Source organism: Cebus imitator, unplaced genomic scaffold (assembly GCF_001604975.1).
Source record: "Cebus imitator isolate Cc_AM_T3 unplaced genomic scaffold, Cebus_imitator-1.0 Scaffold438, whole genome shotgun sequence".
NCBI lineage: Eukaryota > Metazoa > Chordata > Mammalia > Primates > Cebidae > Cebus > Cebus imitator.
Window position 1 is genome coordinate 1,307,981 of NW_016107753.1, and position 21,445 is coordinate 1,329,425.

General features: G+C 39.4%; 2 protein-coding genes and 1 pseudogene across 2 annotated transcripts in view; 1 reads left to right on the forward strand and 2 right to left on the reverse strand.

The window, feature by feature from the left end:
- Positions 1-1,710: 1,710 nt before the first annotated feature.
- On the forward strand, positions 1,711-2,895 carry UBTFL1 (upstream binding transcription factor like 1). Its single transcript, XM_017510385.2, has one exon. It carries the CDS (start codon positions 1,720-1,722, stop codon positions 2,893-2,895), a length of 1,176 nt encoding a protein of 391 aa, XP_017365874.1. The 5' UTR covers positions 1,711-1,719.
- Positions 2,896-6,267: 3,372 nt separating this feature from the next.
- Positions 6,268-7,673, reverse strand: LOC108290529 (annotated as a pseudogene).
- A 421-nt stretch (positions 7,674-8,094) lies between these two features.
- TRIM77 (tripartite motif containing 77) overlaps positions 8,095-21,445 on the reverse strand; it is a 16,499-nt gene continuing 3,148 nt past the window's right edge. Inside the window, 5 exon segments of the mRNA XM_017510381.2 lie at positions 8,095-8,613; positions 17,843-18,429; positions 18,665-18,754; positions 19,456-19,486; positions 20,354-20,593. Coding sequence (XP_017365870.2) covers positions 8,095-8,613; positions 17,843-18,429; positions 18,665-18,754; positions 19,456-19,486; positions 20,354-20,593 — 1,467 coding nt within the window.

A 21,445-nucleotide genomic window follows, 5' to 3' on the forward strand; every position in this document is an offset into this window, starting at 1 on the left:
TTGGAATGTGCTAGACTGTGGAAACCTCAGAAAAAGAAACATCTGTCATCCAGAAAGCCCAGAGGACACTAAACTCTTGCTCCAGATGCATGAATTGTCCTGCATCTACTGTTCAGACCAGTTATAGAATATTCAGGTGAGTATTTCCTTTACTTTTTGTTTCTTCCTTATACAAATTGTGAATTTCTGGAGGGAAAGTCCTAGATATTATACCGTTTTATCTGTAGCATGATATCTGGAATTTAATTGGAAATCTTTTTTGTAGAATATGAAAAGTGCTATGTTGGCTGTAACTTCAGCTTGCATGAAGCTTTGCTTGTCTGCAAAGTTTTTAAAGTGCTGAAAGGCACTTTTTAATTTTCCTAATATTCCATTAAAGTTTTTATTTCTGTAATGATATTTTTAATTTACAAAATCCATTTTGTTGTTTGAATGTTCTTTCCAAAGCCTCTTATTTTTTGATATTTTTATTCTATAAAATAGGATAAAACTGTATGTGTGACTTTGTGAAGCTACTATATAAATGTTTATATTTTATGTCACAAAAATTAAAAAAAAAAAAAGAATTCTTACAGCTTCACGAAGTCACAGGATTCCATACTGTGGTTAAGATCAAAACTTACTCTCAAATGGTTCAATGATAAAAAGATGGATGTCTTAATCATCTAGGTATTTTGTAAGTGATGATGATAAAAAGTAAAAAATAAATAAATATAAGGTGTATTCTAACACAGAAACGGAGGAAATCACAGAAAATTGATAGGGTCAGTTTTTCTGAGACAAGATCTCCCACTGTTGCCCAGTCTGAAGTGCAGTGATACAATCAAGGCTCAGTGTAGTCTTGACCTCCTGGGCTAAAGCCATCCTCTCAGCTCAGCCTCCCGAGTAGCTGGAACTACAGAAACCACAACTGTGGGCCTGGATAAACTTTTTTTTTTTTCTAGAAATAGGGTCTCTCCGTATTGCCCAGGCTGGTCTTGAACTCCTGAGCTCAAGCAATCTTCCTGCTTCCGCCTCCCTAAGTGTTGAAATTACAGGCGTGAGCCACTGGACCTGGCCCTATATAAATTTTTAGTTTTCCTAGTTTCTTTCTTTCTTTCTTTCTTTTTTTTTTTAAGAGACAGAGTGTCTTGGGTTTGTCCTATTGTATCTTTAACTTCTCATCTGCACCTTTAGCCATGGATACCTGGTCTGCGCTGAGAAAATGGCCATACTCAGGGCACTAGAGAATGAAAGCTCTTTCCCTCCAGGCATTTCTCCTTGCAGTTTAACTTTCCACTCTGTCTTCAGGGCCTTTCTGTTATAGTAAGCTTCTTGAGTGAGTGGTCTGGTGCTTGCCTGATGCAACTCACTTTAAGATAGGTTCACATGAGATCTGGCAGAAAGCAGACTGGGGTGGGGTGTGGAGATACTGAATATTGCAAATGTAGTGTATGAAAGGCCAACATAAATTTTAATTCAGAAATTGGCAATGTTTTATTTATATTGTTAAGGGTAATTTAATTATACAAGAAACATGGCAAAGAGGGTGTAAGGTTTTTCATTACTCCCAATGAAGGAAAGTAACTTTCCTGTTTTTCTGCTCAGAAATATAGAATCACACATACTGCAAGAATTTCAGCAACAAATTATCCACTGAGTCTTAAAAGTAAAGAACTCTGTGTTCTTGCTCACTTTTCTACATACCTGGGATCTTACAGGTAAGCCAAAGATATCAAAATGGCATTGCCTAGAAGCCACAGCCACTGGTCCAACGAAGACATCTTGAGGTTGCTAGAAAGCATGGAAACTAATCTCCCATCCGATGACAACAGCAAGTTCAGCACAACTGAGTCACACCTGGACTGGGGAAAAGTAGCTTTTGAAAACTTTTCTGGTGAAATGTGCAGACTCAAATGGTTAGAGATTTCTTGCAACTTGGGGAAATCCGGCACTTTGAAAGAATTAGTCCTGGAAGCCAGGAAATGTGTTACAAACACAAACAAAAGCCAAAAATATAGGAAACATCCAGACTTTCCAAAGAGGCCCCTTACTGCTTATAACCGCTTCATCAAGGAGAACTGGCCACAGTATTCCCAAATGTACCCTGGGATGAGAAACCAGGAACTGATCAAAATCCTGTCAAATAAATACAAGGAGCTCCCAGAGCAGGTGAAACAGAAATATATTCAGGATTTCCAGAAGGAAAAACAAGAATTTGAGGAAAAATTCTCTCGATTCAGGGAAGAACACCCCGATTTAGTACAGAAGACCAGGAAATCGGAAGTCTCCAAGAGGATTCAAAACAAAGGGCAAAAGGTTCAGAAAAATGTGGAAGAAGTGAAGTCTCTTCCAAAAACGGATCAATTTTTCAAGACAGTAAAATTTCATGGAGAGCCTAAGAAACCCCCCATGAATGGATATCACAAGTTTCACCAAGATTCCTGGTCAAGTAAAGAGCTGCAACATTTGTCCCTGAGGGAGCGCATGGTAGAGATTGGCAGACGCTGGCAGCGCATCCCGCAGAGCCAGAAGGATCATTATAAGAGCCAGGCTGAGGAGCTGCAGAAGCAATACAAGGTGAAATTGGATCTCTGGCTCAAGACTTTGTCACCTGAAAAGTACGCTGCATACAAAGAATCAACCTATGCTAAGGGTAAGAATATGGCCATGACAGGAGGCCCGGATCCCAGGCTTAGACAAACAGATCCGCAGTCCTCTTTAGCAAAGGATCTACAAGAAGGGTTTGGGGAGAGGCAGGGGCTCCAGGCTCCAGGGACAGATTCATCACAGACTACTTGCGCAAATTATCACGTCTCCATGGAACCACAAGAGAAGAGGAGGAAAGTTGGGGAAGAGGAAGAAAGCAATAACCCTTCAGACTGCTGCAGTGAAGAAGAAATAGAAGTTGATTGATGTCTGAGGGCAGTGTCTCTAGCACAGCTACCTCAGAGGACTTCAAACTGGGACTCCACTGACTCAGACTCCGCCTGACTCACACTCCAGGGTCAGACAGAGTTTCTCAGCAAAAGCCCATTCATGCCATCCACGTAAAAGAGAAGGTACTCTCCTCTTGCCTCTTTTAACTTCCTTGGTTTTTTTCCTTTTCTTTCTTCCCCACTCTCCTTCTCTATACAAATTAGGACAGGTTGGGAAGAAGTAACTTGGTACAGCACCCTCTTCGATCAGGATTACATGGGAGGGACTCTTGATAGAGAATAAAAATAAGCTTGAGTTAATACTGGCCTTATCCTTAAAAAAACTAACAAATATCATCCCTTTCTTAGGGAATTTTATGCAATTAAAGCCCCTGGAATGAAGCAATGATTAGGCTGTAGGGTACACACTGTATTAGACTGAATATTTCTGAAACAAGAAGCTTTGCTTTACTTATTTTTGCCCTGCTAAAGGCTGTAAGGGGACATCCATGAGCCTGGAACCCTGACCTTCCCTGTGGGAATGTTTTTCAGGATTCCGGCACTAAATCTAGGGTTGGAGATATTTAATGAAAGGTAGGGTAAGCGACTTAAGAAAATTGTCGCACTCTTGATCTCTCTCTCCTCCACTCCCTGCAGTAAGAAGTTGGCCATTCCCATGCCTGGGAGTAGGCAGCAATATTTCAATATTTCTCTGTGTGTATCTGAATCTTAACTTTCAACAAGACTTTCCTCGCTCATACAAGAAAAAATGAAAATACAAAATATAAACTGACCTATTTCATTTGAATGAGCTCCTCCACAGAATCCCTTATGACATTGGGTACAGCTTCTGTAGGTGCTATCTGCATTTATTCTTGAAGCTCCAAATCTTTCCTGCTACTTTAGGTGCAAGTGAATCTCACCTTTAGCACTCAGGATTGATAGAAGGATGCACAGAAAGGCAGATATAGATAAGTACACTAACCTGTTTCACTGTCTGCTATATCCACGAATTCAAACATCAATATCACATTCTTTTAATTTTTTGATTTACCAATATATTTGAAAATCAACCTAAGATTAATGCCTTCTCAGTATACCTTTATTCTCTTAAATGTTTCTGGCTATTTTCACATTTTGTTCTCATGAATATTAGCATCACAGAAGTAGTTGTATACTTTTTATATGAAAACCATTGAATACTGAGTGTTTATTTTGTCTTTAGATATCTTAGAAAATTTTTATTTGTAAGTTTTTTTTTCTAGGTAAATAATAAGCTTTAGAGAATAATGAAAATGTTTACCATTTTATACTTCTAACTTCTAAATGTGTTGTATTAAAATATCCAGAAGAATGTTCAGCAATAATATGGTTTTGGCTTGCTTCTGACTTTCAACCTAATGCTTACGGAATTTAAAATCATGAAAATTATGCTGACATGTACATTTGAAATAAATTATAAAGAATGAAAATTGCTATTTACTTTTATTATTATTTGGTTTTATTTTATAATATGTATCAAGGTTTAACAAATTTATTTAACATATATTGATGTAATTTTTCTTAGTATATTAGTCATCATTCTCCAGAGAAACAGAACCACCAACATAGAGAAACAGAGTGATAGAGAGAGGTAGAATAATACAGAACAGAGAGAGAGAGAGAGACAGAGATGGTGTCTTGTTGCCCAGGCTGCAGTGCAGTGGCACAATCTGGGCTCATGGCAACCTCTGCCTCCCAGATTCAAGTGGTTCTCCTGCCTCAGCTTTTCAAGTAGCTGTAATTACAGGCACCTGCCACCACGCCCGACTAATTTTTGTATTTTAGTAGAGACAGGGTTTCACCATGTTAGCCAGGCTGGTCTCGAACTCCTGACCTGAAGTTATCTGCCCACCCAGAAAAACTAATTGTATTATGAAGAAATGGCTCACAAAATTGTGGAGGCAAAAAATACCATGAGCTGCAATCTGTAAGCTGGACTTTATTCAATCTGAGTCTGAAGGCCTGGGAACCAGGGCAGCCAATGTGGTAAATCCCAGTTCAAGGGTAGGAGAAGGTAATATGAAATGTACTAGCTTAAGCAGTGACGCCCATTCCCAGCGGCATTGTCAAAAACAATGGAGACCTCGGTTAGGAACAGTGAAAAGGGGCTTGAAATCTTTAGCATGCTTTGTAACAGCAAATAAACTTCTGGCAGTCTGCCAGAGAAAACCAGGCAAAGAGAAAGCCAAGAAAAGGCCTCCTGGGATCACTAATTTCAGGAGATATGGAAGCCTGTGTTTCTGTGCTAGACTGCACCCACCCAAGAGCAATCGAGGCGGAATGTGGACGAATTTGTAAACATTCCCCAAGTTAACCACTGATTCATCAGCAAAGAGCTTTTACCCCTCCTGGCTAAAAGCTAAAGCACAAATTCTGAGTGAACACTGGGTGAACAATAAATTATTCTGTTCCAGGGAGTGACTCCTAGAAACCAGATTTAAAAATAAAATCACATTCATCTCTGGTGATCTGGAAGACTGACCATACACTGTCTTAGCAGTAACCAGAGAGAGGACCTCTGAGCTGTTAGTCTACTGAAAGTGGAGTGTAATTGTAAACTTCCTGACCAGCGAATGCCGTCTCCAAGCCACACACACATTGAACGGTAAAGGACAAAAATCAAACTAAGTAGGAGGACTTAGGCACAACTTTTGAAATACAGATTTAGCCTCAAAAACTGAACATTTTAAGGCACACATTTTAAGATACATTCATATGACATTATACTGTAAAAAATAAAAAATTGATTTTCTCTGATTTGAATTAACGTCCTTCATGCAGTTCACTCCCAGGCCTGTTTTGTCAGTTAGTTACAGCCTTGAAGTCAGAACATGAAGTTGTTTGCTTTCCTGGGGCTGCTGGAGGACTCCTGAGGGGCTGTCTAAAGAAACACTAGACGAAGGCCATGCTGTCTTTTCAGCACAGTCCTCTGAGATAGGTGGCAAAATAAGAGGGTTCCAACATAAAATGTTGCTCTCTGTTTCTTCTGACTTTCCCTAATATTTCCCTAATATTTTGTCACCCACCCTGAGTGAATCCCAATAAATAGACACAGCTGTCCCTCTGTTGAAGTCTTCTGGATTTTCTGTGTGATCAGAGCTGACATCGTTTCTATTATCCTGACAGCACTTTTTTCTTCCTCTGTAATAACATGCTTTGTGGATGATCCAAAATCACCAAAAGCTGCCATGGATATCATTGTAGGTCCACTCACAATAATACCTATGCTATTATTGGCAATGGATTGGTAGAAACCCAAAAGGGAGGAGTTAAGAGAAAGAATTGTCTAAGTCTTCTGATGAATCTTAATATGTTACATGTTTCTTTCCTATTTTTTTCCATTATGCATCCATAAGATATGAGTGGTCACAGGTTTAGCAGAACCATGCAGTTCTACAGATCCACCACATTTCTGGATGGCAGAGAGAGGATCAGAAGTAAAATAAGATGCCAAGTCTAAACTCGTAGAAAAGCAGAGAATCATGAGTAAATACAGCTGTGTCCATAAGGGTCCAAGATTCACCTGAAGAGCCACAATTATAACTTGCTTAAATCCACTGCCTTTTTCTATTTCAAGTCTTCCAGTAGACTGCATAAATCCATTCCCATTATCTGATAAACACTGATATAGCCCAGTATCTTGCATAATAACCCCACTGACTTTCAGTCCATTTCCTGCAGTTAGATGTCATGGGGAAGGATTAACAGGCTGTGCATTATGAAACCAGGTACTGCTGGCGGCTGGGTTCCCACAAACATCACTGGTAAAGTGGACTGTGGAAACCAGAGACACTATGTGATCATGTAGTCTTTTAGAAATGGGAGCATGTTCAAGTACATGAACCATGTATGTCACATATTTTACATCTCCAGATCTGTTTCCCACCATGGAGGAATAGTTTCCAGAGTCCACTGGGTTAATGCTATCTGTGGCAAGATGAGAATACAACCTTCCCCAGTTGCTCCCTGGGGCAATATCCTGCCTGTGCTTTAGCCAATACACTTGAGCTGGGACCCCACTAACCACACACTCCAAGGTTATGGGGCTACATGAAAGAACAGCTTATACCTGTGAATGAGCAGGGTGAAGAATGTCAAAATCATCTCAAGAAAGGTGACTCACAAAAAGCTTTTGACCAATAGGTTCACCTTTTAATTCATGACAGGATTATAATCTGCATATTTGATCCCTTGGACAAGGATACATTCAAAATCTAAAGATGTCCTGATGGAAGGATTAAGTAATCCTCTGTGGAACGTTTCAGTCACGTTCCCTGGATTTTAGCTCACACCTCAGCTTTGGGGTTACTCTCTGGTACCCTGCAGTCAATGAAGCCAGCACTTTTCTTCTGCTCTAACAACATGCTTTGTGGATGAACCAAAACCACCACCAACTGCTGTAGATACCGTTACAGGGCCACTTACAACCACACTGACCTATTGTTAGAAATGCATTAGTAGTAAACCAAAAGGGAGGAGTTAAGAGAAAAAAATTGTCAAAGTCCCCTGACGAATCTTAATATATTCCATGTTTCTATTCTATTTTTTCCATTATGCAACCATGAGCTACAAGTGGTCACAGGTTTAGCAGAACAATATAGTTCTACAGGTCCTTCCAGAAAGTGGCTCGGAAGTGAAATAAGGTGTCACGTCTGAACTTGCAGAAGGGCAGAGAATTGTAAGAGTAACATACAGCAGTGTTCGTAAAAGGCCAAGATGTAGATGCGGAGTGCAGGATTACCGAAGCAGGCGGAAACGGCTTCCAGAGTAAAACCCAAGCCTTGGTTCATTTTCCAAAGTATTGCAGTCCAGGGTAATCAAACACATTGTTTAACCTTGACTATCCTTCCTGCTTACTAAAGACTTTGATTAGGGACAGTCTTCATGCTGTCCACAGAGGTTCTCCCAGAGAGTGACAGCCGGCTTACATCTTCAGTGATTCAAGTCTGCAACGTGTATACACTTGTGCTTGGGAGAGAAAGTAGGGAAGCCACTTTCTGTACTCATCTTGGAATTCAATTCAGTGTAAAAACACATCGTGGCAGTCCTGCTTGTAATCAAGTCCAAACTAGCAATCTGCCTTTGGGTTGAGCTGTTCTCTTATAAGATAAGCTGTTATGTCGTGCCTTGATTTTAGGTCTCTCTGCGGGTTGGGCTAATCAGCCCGCTGGGAAAGCCACCCCTCTGTCACGCCCTCCCGCAAGTGGCAGCGACTACAACGAGGGCTGAGATCTGAAGCGGCCCCCTCCAGGCCCCCCAGGGCAGAAGAGGGCGTGGTGCCTCGCACGCCTGGGCGGAGGCGCTGCGTAGGGAGGAGGCGCTGCGTAGGGTGGAGGTGCTGGGTAGGGAGGGGGCGCTGCGTAGGGGCGGGGCCGCCGCACAGGGCGGTGGTGCTGTGGTTAGGGCAGGGGCGTTGCGTAGGGGCGGGGCTGTTGCGTAGGGCGGGGTCGTTGCGTAGGGGCGGGGCCGCTGCGTGGGGCGGGGACGCGGCGTGGCGGCGGAGTTCTAGGTCTCCGCGCCCTGAGTGACCTGAGCCGGGCACTCGCGCTGAGGGGAAGGTTGGTGGGGGCGCGGAGTCACAGGACGAGTTTCCGCGGCCAAGCTTCTCTGGCCTGAGGCTTGAGGGCACGTACCCCGGTGGGCACAAGACCCACCCGGAGCAGGAGGAGCAATCCTGAGAAAGGTGAGGCGGGTTGTAGAGGCCGCCCCAGTAGGTAGTTTTTTTAGCCCATCCCTCTCCTACTTTGAAGTAGTTCACAGAGTCTATTTTTCCCGTATTGGTGTGTGTTCAGTGCTTAGCTCCAACATGTAAGAATATACAGCATTTGGTTTTCTAATCCTGCATTGTTTTTCGATCCTGCATTAACTTGCTTAGGATTACAGCCTCCAGCTCCATCCACATTGCTGTGAAGGATATGATTTCATTATTATTATTATTATTATTTTTTGTGTGTGAGACGGAGTCTTGCTCTGTCACCAGGCTGGAGCTCAGGGGCACAATCTTGGCTCACTGCAGCCTCCGCCTCCTGGGTTCAAGCGATTCTTCCGCCTCAGCCTCCCTAGTAGCTGGGACTGCAGGCACAGGCCACCACGCCTGGCTAATTTTTGTGTTTGTAGCAGAGACGGGGTTTCACCATGTTGGCCAGGATGGCCTCGATCTCTTGACCTCGTGATCCGCCTGCCTCGGCCTTCCAAAGTGCTGGGATTATAGGCGTGAGCCACCGCGCCCGGCCAATTTCATTATTTTTTATGGCTATGTAGTAATCCATAATGTATGTACCACATTTTATTTATACAGTTTACCATTGATGGACACCTGGATTATGTCTTTGCTATTGTGAATAGTACAGCCATTAACATAGGAGTCCATGTGTCTTTTTGGCGGAATGATTTATTTTCTTTTGAGTATATACTCAGCAATGAGATAATTGGATCAAATGGTGGTTCTGTGGTAAGTTATTTGAGAAATCTCCAGACTACCTTCCATAGTGGGTGGACTAATTTATATTTCTGCCAGCAGTATATGATAATCTTGCACTATCTTTAGTTTACAAAATTTCTGCTAGACTCAGCTCGGGGCTGCAGCTCTGACTGCAGCAGGTAGCTGGGGCTTCCCTAAGCAGATCATGTTGACAGGTAAAGAGAGTGCTCAGATTCCAGGGTTGTGAGGAGAGAAGCAGAGGAAGAAGTTGGGGAGAGGGCCACATTTGGATGCCCTGAGGAGGAATGATAGGCAGATGTAAGGAAGGTGGCATTGTGCTAGCCACTGGTGACATCCTCCTAGTTCCAAAGTCTCCTGGAAAACATGAAACCTTACAATTCCCAAGCATGCTGCAGTTCTGGAGGGCACAGTGCCACTATTCTTCCTAGCTTGACTCTTCTTCCCCATAAACGTGGAACTCTGAAGGCAGGAGACACAAAGAATTATCTTCCACCGCGCAACCTTTAAACCTTCAATTTGTGATTAAATCACAATGCATCCTTCTCTCTAATAAATTGTCCTTAGCTAGCACTAGATAGATCTGTGATCTATGATTATCTCTATTTTCTTGGGCAACAAAAATAGTGAACTGATTGATAAAACTTTTACCTCTGGAAAGTACTGTAAAAATTGATTCCTAATAAATTTTGTAATGTGAAAATATACTATCATGAAGCAGACCAATGGGTAACAACTTTGTAAAACCAACATATATCCCCACGATAAAACACTCCATTGCTAATGTGTTGGCTGTTGGATTTCTCACAACAGAGAGACATTTTCAGAGTTCTTCTTCCCTGTTAAGAAAATATTTCTCTCTTGTCTCCTGACAATTCTCTGGGGATCCCTTTTCTATGTCATCTGGTTGTAGGGCACGTTGTGAGCCAGATGTAGGGCTGAGTGCCCCACAGGGTCGTGGGGTGAGCCTTATGCTGTGCTGAGGCACAGGATCCGAGAGAATAAAGAGACAGGACACAGAAGTACAAAGAAAACGCAGCTGGGCTCAGGGGGCCACGCCACCTGTAAACGAAGTCAGGCAAGGCCCCCGAATGTCCAGAAGCATGAGTATTTATTGTTATAGGTTAGGGGGCAGGGCAGTGAGTGAAATCATCTTTAAGGATAGTGATAGGGTCGTGAGCAATAAAACATAGGGTCCACCCCCATTAGGTCACCTAGGCCAAGAGGTGGACAGTGCACAGCAAGGGACCGATTCCCATGAAGGCAAGGGCCATGTGCAGTAAGGGGTCCACCCCCATTAGGTCACCAAGGCTTGAAGGTGGGCCGTGCGCAGTGAGGAGGGTGCAGTGTGCAATACTTCTATCTATAGGAAAACTACTTCTAAGAAGATTTATAGGAGGATGCTTTAAGTCACATAGCAGTGACAGAGCTGTCAAGGTTACCGCCACCTTCTGGCAGCTTCCAATGGGTTCAATGGGAAGATGCTTTTCAAGCAGCACAGTAGCAAGAGCCGATAAAGTTCACAGTCACCAAGGTGGATTGCTGTTCTGAGGGCAGCCTTCCACAAGAACTGGAGCAAGGTCCTACAACTCCTTTATCAGGAGGAGTGGCTCTCGCCTCAAGCCTGCCATACAGCAGGTATCTTTACGATACTGAACGCTGCCGCCTGGGCCATGGATTCTTGTCCTGGTATAACTGTTTTCCCTGAAATCATGCTCTGCACTGTGTCTGCTCTAGGCATTCCTCCGATTATAAGCTGCTTATCTCTTAATTCATGCTCTGTACTGTGTCTACTCTAGGCATTCCTCTGATTATGAACTAAGATATAGTTATAAATCTATATGTAGGGAAATATTCTTTAGGCACTCATACTATCAACTATTATATGATTAGAGGATTCTATAAAAGGGAGCCTTTAAGCCCTATTTCTATAAACTAATATATGATTATGTAAAGGATTATATAAAAGGAAATATCTGAGTAGTAACACTATAAAGTGAGATATTCCTCAAGCCCTAACTGTGCCAGGGTTCTGCTTAGCTCTTATTCCTTGGTGCCTGTATGGGGAGTTACCCACATCTGGTAACTCCTGATTTTATTTTTTCCTTTTATAGTTTTGGACCAGTCCATGCCATATTTTCCTCCCATTACTCCCTATAAAGCTATGAATTTTGAAAAAAAAAAATAAGAGAAAAAGTGGCAAGAAGAGAGGAAGAGGATAATCCTATCAGTAAAGGGGGTGTCAATCTGGACACTGTGTTATGACATACACTGCACGCAAATCTCCCTGCAGTCTGCAGGATGGCTTTTATTCTTGTATTTTTCTTTGATCTGTCTAATAATGGGAGGGGAGAGTAACACTCTCAATGTCCCTCCTCCAGTAAATTGTAAATTTTCTTTTAAGATAGGTTCTTGCTCTGCTGCCCAGGCTGGGGTGCAATAATTTTACATTTATGGAATTATAAATTGCATTTTCAGAACATTCTTTCCTTATAGGATTCTGCATAGCAAATCTAGATTAAAACAATTTTTATATTTTAAAATACTTTTTAAATCAAAAGGCATGTAGGTTTATGATGTTTTTATGATATGTCAACCTGAGTAAACTATAAGAATGTAAGAGAGCAAAGCAGTCATTTTGTAGCCTACACAGAATTCTCCCAGTTATTCAAGCAAATACTAACCTAGGTGCTACCGTGATGATTTTGTGGATGCAATTAAAGTTCCTAATCTTGACTCTAATCTATGGAAATTATCTAAGTGGACCTGACTTAATCGAAGGCCATTAAAGCAAGTTTCAAGCATTCCTTGAATAAAACTCCAAATAGCAAAAGTTCTACATTGCTCCTGACTGCCTGTGGACAATTTTTGTCCTGTGTTAGTTAGATTTCTGCCTGCTCCATTTTTTTTTTCCCCAGAAAGACTGCCTTACTGATCTCCAGCTTGCTTAGTCAGTTTCCATAGTAAGATGACATTTTTTTCTTTATTCTCCCTCCCCCCTACTAGTTCTACTTCTCCAGTTGAACCCTGACTGATACAAGACTAATAGATTTATTCTTACTTTCGAGATAGCATTATATAATCTTTTTATTACTCTGCATATCATTCTATGGCAGACTAAGCTAATCTCACTAATATAATCAGTACCCACGCATGGTTACCTAATGCCCTATATTTGGAAGATTTAACTGTCATAAAGTTAATATATACTAAATATTTTGTTAGCTAAGAGAATACCATGGAGATTATAATAAGACATTTTAGAGACTTTTCAATTAATTCAGGCCAACACTATTGTGAGTTTTCCACCTCAGCTGACTTTGCATTTTGTGAACTTATTTCAAAAGTCATTTTCTTTAGTCAACTCTAAATAGTACATAATATTATCACATAGAAAGTTATAGTTAACAAAATAAAAACAGGTTATTTTCACTTTACTAAATTTTGTTTGAATTGCCTTTTTTTTCTTATATATGTCCAGATTTTAAGAGGCAATTTATTCTTAGGACTTCCAAATCCTTATTTCTTGCTCTGCTTTCTTTTCTGAGTTGCAGATTCATAAAGACACCTGGATGTTACTGAGGCTTTTAATGTGAATTAGGGGCACTTCAAGTTTCTCATGTCCAAAAACCCATCAGCTTTCATTCTTGAAAGGTTATTCTCACCTTCCTGGTTTCAGGAATCGGTATGACTATTTACTTCTGTATCTATCCTGGAAAACTGAGATTTAGTTTAGATACTTTTCTTCCTCAATTTTCACATCCTATCAGGCCCTACCTAGATAGTGTTGTTAAACCATAAAACCTTAAATGTCTGTCAGGTATATTTTGTCCTTCACATTTCTAATTTCTTCTTTTTTAATTTAAGCTTTTACTATCTCTTGGAAATTTCTTCTTATTTTTGGACTGACTTCTGCCATTAGATTTACCCTCACAAATGGTTTCTGAAAAACCACTTTCCATGGGCACTAGGTGGCCACCCAGTGGATTCTCCTTTGGTGCTGGTACTTGTGCCTGCTACTGGGGGACTTGTAGGCAGATCTGCCCAGTATGGCCCTACCCGTCTTGCTCCTGCTGCCCCCAGAGCTGAGGAGGGAGCTGAGAACATTGTGAACTCCACGAATCAGCCCAGGAATTAGTGGAGCTTCTCCTAGTAAACAAGGGTCAAGTATAAACCGAGCCATGTTTTATCAAAACCAGCTCTAACACATAAGCACCATCTACTGGCTTGCAGGTCGAACTGCACAGCTCAATAAAAAAACTTGTAGACGGAAATGCCTAGGGCTGTATGAAAGAAGCTGAAGGACCAGCCATACCCAGCATTCTCTACATCAGGGGTCTTCAAACCCCTTGGCCTGTTAGCAGCCTGGCCGCACAGCAGTAGGTGAGCAGCAGGTGAGCAAGGGGCCTCACTATGTTGCCTAAGCTGGTCTCAAATCCTTTTCCTCATGCAATCTGCCTGCCTTGGCCTCCCAAAGTACTGGGATTACAGGCTGCATTCATATATTATTTAAAATATGTGTACAACAGTACAACATTCTTCATACCATTACTGTTCATAGTATACCAAAATTTAAAAAAATTATCTCCAGTAGAATGCCTAAATAAGTTGTGACATATCCATGCAAATAAATTTTATGAAGCAAAGAAAAAGAACGAACTCTCACTACTTGCAACAACATGAAAGGATATCAAACATAACTTTAAGATAAATGAATCAGGACAAAACTTAAAGAATATTTAATATTAAAAAATAAATATTAACAACACAAAAGTTCTATCTAAAGACTTTTTTTTCTTTTACTCCACTTTTTTTTTTTTTTATTTTACCTCTTTCAATGTATCTAAAGATATGTCACACACAAAGACCTGGACCTTCCCTATCTCTTCTGTATCTCTACAGTGTAACAGAAGCCTAAACCACTGCAAGGAATATCAAGAAATATAGCTTCCCAGGCCGGGCGCGGTGGCTCAAGCCTGTAATCCCAGCACTTTGGGAGGCCGAGGCGGGTGGATCACGAGGTCAAGAGATCGAGACCATTCTGGTCAACATGGTGAAACCCCGTCTCTACCAAAAATACAAAAAATTAGCTGGGCATGTGGCCTGTGCCTGTAATCCCAGCGACTCAGGAGGCTGGGGCAGGAGAATTGCCTGAACCCGGGAGGCGGAGGTTGCGGTGAGCCGAGATCGCTCCAGGGCACTCCAGCCTGGGTAACAAGAGCGTAACTCCGTCTCAAAAAAAAAAAAAAAAAAAGAAATATAGCTTCCCGTAGGGTACTGGTAAAAACTTATTTCAGCTCATAGATGAGAACCAGAAATTGAAAGATGGGAAAGAGCATAAATACGTGTTAGATTAAGACACGTATCCAAGAAGTTTGATTAAGACCTAGAACCAAAGGCAGAGCAAGATTACTGAGAAGGTCCCGTTCGTAAGTCCCAGGGACAGTGTCTGCCTATAACAGAGGTTTAATCAGAACTGTTTCGTGTATCTGTGTGTATGTTTGTGTAATTACTTAAACCGATCATAGAAAATACATTTTTTAAATAATATAAACTATTCTATGAAACAAATAATTATAAATTAAATTACAAAGAAAATATTAGTGAATTCCACAGTGTTAAAATACACATAATATCTATATTGATTATAGTCTTGTTTTTTATACTATATATACATATATGCGTGTGTGTGTTTGTATGTACCTATGTGTATATATATATGTATGTATATGAAAATGCCATATAGTTTTTATATATGGCTTCTTCATCTGTTTGGTACTAAAAGTCCTATATAAATAATTTATATATTGAGCGTGTTTCTACCTAGGGTTCCTAGCATCTGTTTTAACCTTCTACTTTATAACTTTGGTTGCTATACTTTTGATGCATTTTTTAATTTTCTTATTGTAAATTTTGATAGCATTAAATTGTCACATTGAATGCTGTTGGTTTAAATTCTACTTACTTTCTTATCAGATTTCCAGATACTTCTTTCTTAATGTTTCCATGTTTCTAGAATAATTTTATTCTTCTCTTTACTTGTAGCCTTTCTGAATTATTTTGCTTTAGGTATATTTTTTTGTATACAGGACATAGCTGGGAATTACATTTGAGCTTATAAAAATAGTTTTTTTATCTTTTAATAGATAAATTAAGACCTTTCACATTTATTTTATAAATGGTGCATTAATTGAATATCTCTAATATGACTAGTAAGTACACAGAAGAAACTCAACAGCATAGTCATTAAGAATATTTTAACTAAAACCCAAATTACACACCACTATAAGCTCAATACAACAGCTATAATTAAAAAAACACAGACAATAGCATTCATTATTAAGGTTATGAAGCAATGGGAATTTTACTGCATTTCAGGTAAGCATGTAAAATAATACAGTCACTTTGAAAAATAGTTTGTTTTCTTAAAAAAAAAAAAAAAAAAACCATAAATGTACCAGAATACCCAGGAATCTCATTCTTCAGTATCTACCTAAAAGAAATATAAACATGTTTACTCAAAAAGTTAAACTCATACACACATGATAGCATTATTTATAATAGCTAAAAACTAAAAACAACCCAAATCTTGATCAACTCTTGAAAGAAAAATCAAAATGTGAAATATTCATTGAGTGAAATGCTAATCAGAAACATAGTGAAATACTAATTTATGTTACAATATGGATAAATATTGGAAATATTGTTTCATGTTAAAAGACACACTAAAGACTATATACTGTATAATTGCATATTCAGAGGCAGAATGTTAGTGAGAGGTAATTGATTCCCTAGTACTAGGGTAGAAGGTGAAATTAATTGTAAACCAGCACAAGGCATTCTTTTGGAATAATAATATTCAAAAACTAAATTATGGTGACAGTTGTGGAATTCAATAAATATACTAAAAATCATTGAATTTTACATATAACATGGGAGAATTTTATGTTATACAGATATCTCAATAAAGTTATTGAAAGTATTGAGGAATAGAAAAGTTATAAAATTGCCAAAGTGCTTTTCAAAAAGGAATAAAATGAGAAGATACATATTATTTTTATTCAAATGTGCTACAAGTGTGGAGTGATCAAAAAAGTATGTTAGTGTATGGTGACATAAAGAAATATGTACAACAATAAAACAGAATTAGAGTCCAGAAGTAGATAACACATATGTGGTCAGTTGATTTTTCACAAAGGTGCTAAGATCATTCAAAAGATTAAATGATAATCTTTTCCACAAACAGTGTTTACATTTTTGGAATTCATATGCAAACCAGTGAACTTCAAACCCATACACTGTACATAAAAATTAAGTCAAAATGGATCACTGACCTAAATGTAAGCCTAAAATTGTAAAACTTCTAGATATAGTCATATAAAAAAATTTAGTGACCTTGTGTTAGGTAAGTATTTTTTACATTTGGCATCAAAATAATAAACATTAAAAGATGACAAATTGGATTTATTAAAATTAAAAACATTCTTCCAAGGAGACAATAAAATTAAAATATAAGCCATAGACTGGCAGAAATTATATTTGCAAAACATATATAAGATAAAGTATTTCTGTCAAAAAGAACTCTTACAACTCAGCAAGTAGACAAACTATCCAATAAAATCATTGTACAATGATGTTGAGCATTTTTTTTTTTTTCTTGAGAGAGAGGATATTCCTCTGTCAACCAGGCTGGAGTGCAGTGGCAAGATCATAGCTCACTGTAACCTCAAACTCATGGGCTCAAGGCATCCTCCCACCTCAGCCTTCCAAGTAGCTGGGACTACAGGCACACATCACCATGCCCAGCTAATTTTTAAAATTGACTGTCGAGATGCTGGTGGCAATGTAAAATGGTCAGCCACTTTTTTAAAAAAGTATTTTGATAGGTTCTTAAATGATTAAAAATACCCATTAAATAATTTAGTACTTTCACCCCAAGTAACTGCCCACATAATGAAAGATATGTGGGTTAATTTGTGTAGAAATATTAATTATAGTTGCCAAAATTGGGAACCATTCAGATGCACATCATCTCGTGTTTGGATAAATAAAATGTGGTGTATTTGAGCTGTTAAAAACCACTCAGCTAAAAAAGAATAGAATATGGCCAAATAGATGCAACCAGGAAGCTCCATTCCTGTTGAGAGAAACCAAAATATTGAGCAAACCACATAACTAGCAGACACTATAAAGCAACTATACAATCCAGTCTACAAAACAACCAGCTGACAGCATGATGATAGGATCAAAATCTCACATATCAATACAAATCCCAAATGCAAATAGTCTAGACTCCACAATTAAAAGGCACAGAATGGCAAGCTGAATAAAAAGACAAGACCCAAGTGTATTTGGTCTTGGGAGACCCATCTCACATATAATGACACCTACAGGCTCAAAGTAAAAGATGAAGAAAGATCTACCATGCAAACAAAAAACTGATTTTCTCCATTAAGAAAGTCACCAGAATAGTAGCCTCCACTGCTATTAGAATTCCCAAAGTCTTGGTTAGGTTTGTAACCTGTCCCTGATGATTTAGAGCCATGGATCTAATGAAAGGTCTGAGAGGAAAATAGAAAATATGTGAGATGAAACTACAAATGAGGAAACTTTGGGCAATGTTAATGTAGCTTACTATCCCACATTCATAATCCAGGAATACCCCCAGCCAGCCTTGGGGCCTTGGAATATAATGATGTAACAATGAGGAAGTAGAGAAGAGACTGAAATGGTCATCCACTTTAAGACACAGAAGTTGAACGATACTCTCAGACTCAAGTTGCATGTCATTCCTCTTTGTCCAGGCTTCTCTGCAAAGTCCTATCACCCAATTACAAGAGTCTTTCAGATCCACTGCCCAGTAATGTTTGCCAGAGCTAAGGATCTGAGCTCCCCATGAAGAAGTATACTCTGTGTTTGTTGGATTACAGGACATGTCTGTATCATCAAGACTGCATTGCAAACACCTCAAGTCTTTGAACAGGAGTTTGTGATTACTGCATTTCTTACGATGACCTGAAAAATATTGCAACTGCAACTGTATGTTATGTGCTCTGCTATAATACTATACTATAATTCTTTTTTGTTTATTTACTCTAGACTTCAGTTAACTTTTCCTGAAAGTTTATTAACAGTTTTAAAATTGGTTATAAAGGTTTCCATATTTATCTGCTTGTTCACTGAAAATAATAATGAACAGAGACGGAAAAGTTTAGACTGAAGTGAGTATAGGTTACTCGTATAAAAATACTTATGTTGGAAATATTAGTGCAGCTCATACTTTTACCTCTGAAGAAGTTAAGCCTTTCTGACATCCCAGTGATGGTCCATGCACTGAACTGTGGGTTCACAGGCTGAGGCATGGCCAGTGCAGAAACTCATTCCTGCGGAGAAAAGTACCTACTTACCACCAGTCGCAAAGGAATCATTAGCAATCCAGTAAAGATGCTTGATCAGAGTACTCACGATTAGGTTGAAGAGTGTGACTTGAACTCAAGACCTGAAAAATATTGCAACTGCAACTGTATGTTATTATGTGCTCTGCTGCTTTTAATACCTCTATCCCAGTAGAATACATCATCTCAGTCATAATTATCAGTTCTCACCTTTCCAGCTTCCCTAGGTGGGCCATGCAGAAATTCTCCTTTAATTTCTGAAATTTGATAGGTGTCAAATTTTTGGAACATGCTACCTGCTACATATGGAGCCTCAGCTCTACACTACATTCCTTCTAAGTGTTGTTGCCTTTCTCCTATTTTTGCCATCTTTCCATCTGCTGCCTCTCTGAAATTATTTGCCTTTCCCATGGACAGCCTGGCATAACCTTGGAATATTTAGGATTCAGAAAATTAGAGGCAGGAAAAATTGTTGTATTATTGAAACTTCTATAGTAGGCCTTGCAATTAATACTTCTCCCCATCCTTCACTTTCATCTGAAGTAGTCAATATAAAAAGCCTGGATGACTTTTAGAAAAGAAAGGAATAAATACAGAAACTTGTCACTACAAGTGTGGGTCCATCCCAGCAGAAACAGCCTGATTATTGTCACAATTATTACCATGACTTGGATAGAGGGGCAAACTTATCTCTTCATTATGTCTCCTAAATCCTATAAAGAAAGAGAGGACAGCTTAGTTTGCAGCACAGCATGGTTCTCTAGTACAGTGCAGTCTGAGGATATGGACTGGATTGAGAAACTTAACATCTTCTACTTTCCTTCTCTGGATAAAGCCATTTTTCATTTTCTTTGTAAATATGAAACCCAGTTTGACGTCTACATATAGTTGCTAAAATTATACTCTTGGTGAAACATAGATGGACTGAGGTTGAACATATGGGAAGACGTGCTGCTGTACAACCACGTGCAGCCAGATTGACAGAGATCTCCACAAAGTTCTTACAATAATGTGTGGGTCCCTTGGCTGGGTGCGGTGGCTCACACCTGTAATCCCAGCACTTTGGGAGGCCAAGGCGGGTGGATGACCTGAGGTCAGGAGTTCGAGACCAGCCTGACCAATATGGTAAAATCCTGTATCTTAAAAAAAAAAAAAAAAAAAAAAAAAAAGAATGTGTGGGTCCCAAATCTAGGACCTCAAAACTAAAAGGGTAAATAATCTTCATAAATCCCACACTTTCATATATTGACACATCTGTATACAAAATTGAATCATATTCATGAGCTGCTCTGTTGCAACTACTAAGAATTGGAGGGTATGGTAAAATAATTTTAGAAGAGAATTTTCCTAGATTTGTTACTAGAACTTTTCCAAATAGTTTTACTTCTCCTCTATGGGGCAAGAAGGAGTGAGACTTGGTCTACAGAGGAGCAAAACCTGCTACCATAAGGTCAGGAGAGGCAGAATCTGAATATTTGGAACTAGAAAAGAGTGCAGATCAAAAAGGATATAGACTCTAGCAGATATGATTCCCAAACAGGGTGGTATTCAGCACCCTGACCTCCTTCTTCAGTTTTTACCTGTATCAGGTTCATATCTGCCATATCTGCTTTCCAGCATATTTCCTTCAGTTTCTCATCCATTCCTCTCAGGAGTCTCCCCGTCTTGGCCATTCTAGTTTCACTTCTCCTGAGTTGCAGAAAAATCATCTTGCCTTCACTTGCCAGGCTCTCTAAGTGCTTTTGCTTTTCTGCACGGAGGTACTGACGCACCTTAGGATATTCAGCGCTGATCATCATGACCTGCAAATGTATAAAAACCTGTAGTGACATTGGGTTAATTAAATTGTGGGTCTAAGTGATTCTATTCTTTCCTTATCAGATATTACTTGTTTCATGTTTTGTGCTATTCTGCTAAATATAGTTTAATGTCTTTCTACTTCAAATACAATGTAAATCTTCCTTTCTTCCTCCTTCCCTTCCTCTCTTCCATTTCCCTGCATCATTCCACCTACTTTCCCTCAAACCTTATTTTCATTTTTAAAATGAAGATAAATTAAGATCAAATTTATATTGTCTTATATAATGTTCTGACCTCTTCATTACTGTATCTTAATTGTATTCCATTCTTCTCAACACTCCTACTCATAACAATTTACTTCCTCAGGAAAATAGAGAACATAAGACATTACTGAATCTTCCTAAATTACTTCCATTTCCAAAACACTCAGTGTTTTTACCAGCAGTTGGCTATGCTCACCTATTACCTAAGACTACTCATCTTTACCCCTTCTCTAGATTAGTCTTACAATGTTCATTCTTTCCCTCTGCCCTCCTCTGTCTTCCTGTCTCTGTCTCTATTGTTTGCCTACTCTCCCTTTCTGGATCCGTTTCTCTGTCTCCCTCTTTTTCTGGCCTGTCTTTGTTTTTCTCTGTCTCTGACTTTCTGTCCCTTTCTCTTTATTACCCCCATCTCCTTCACTCAATTATTATTATTTTTGAGACAGCGTCTGTCACCCAAGTGGGAGTACAGTGTTGCAATCATTGCTCACTGCAGCCGTGAATTTCTGGGCTGAGGAGATTCTCCCACCTCAGCCTCTTGAATGAATAGCTGAGACTACAGACATATGCTGCCATGGCAGGCTACTTGATTCCTTTTTTTTTTTTTTTTTT

Excerpts from the sequence above, each read along its gene's own strand:
- UBTFL1 (XM_017510385.2), top strand. The coding sequence starts at position 1,720 with ATGGCATTGCCTAGAAGCCACAGCCACTGGTCCAACGAAGACATCTTG.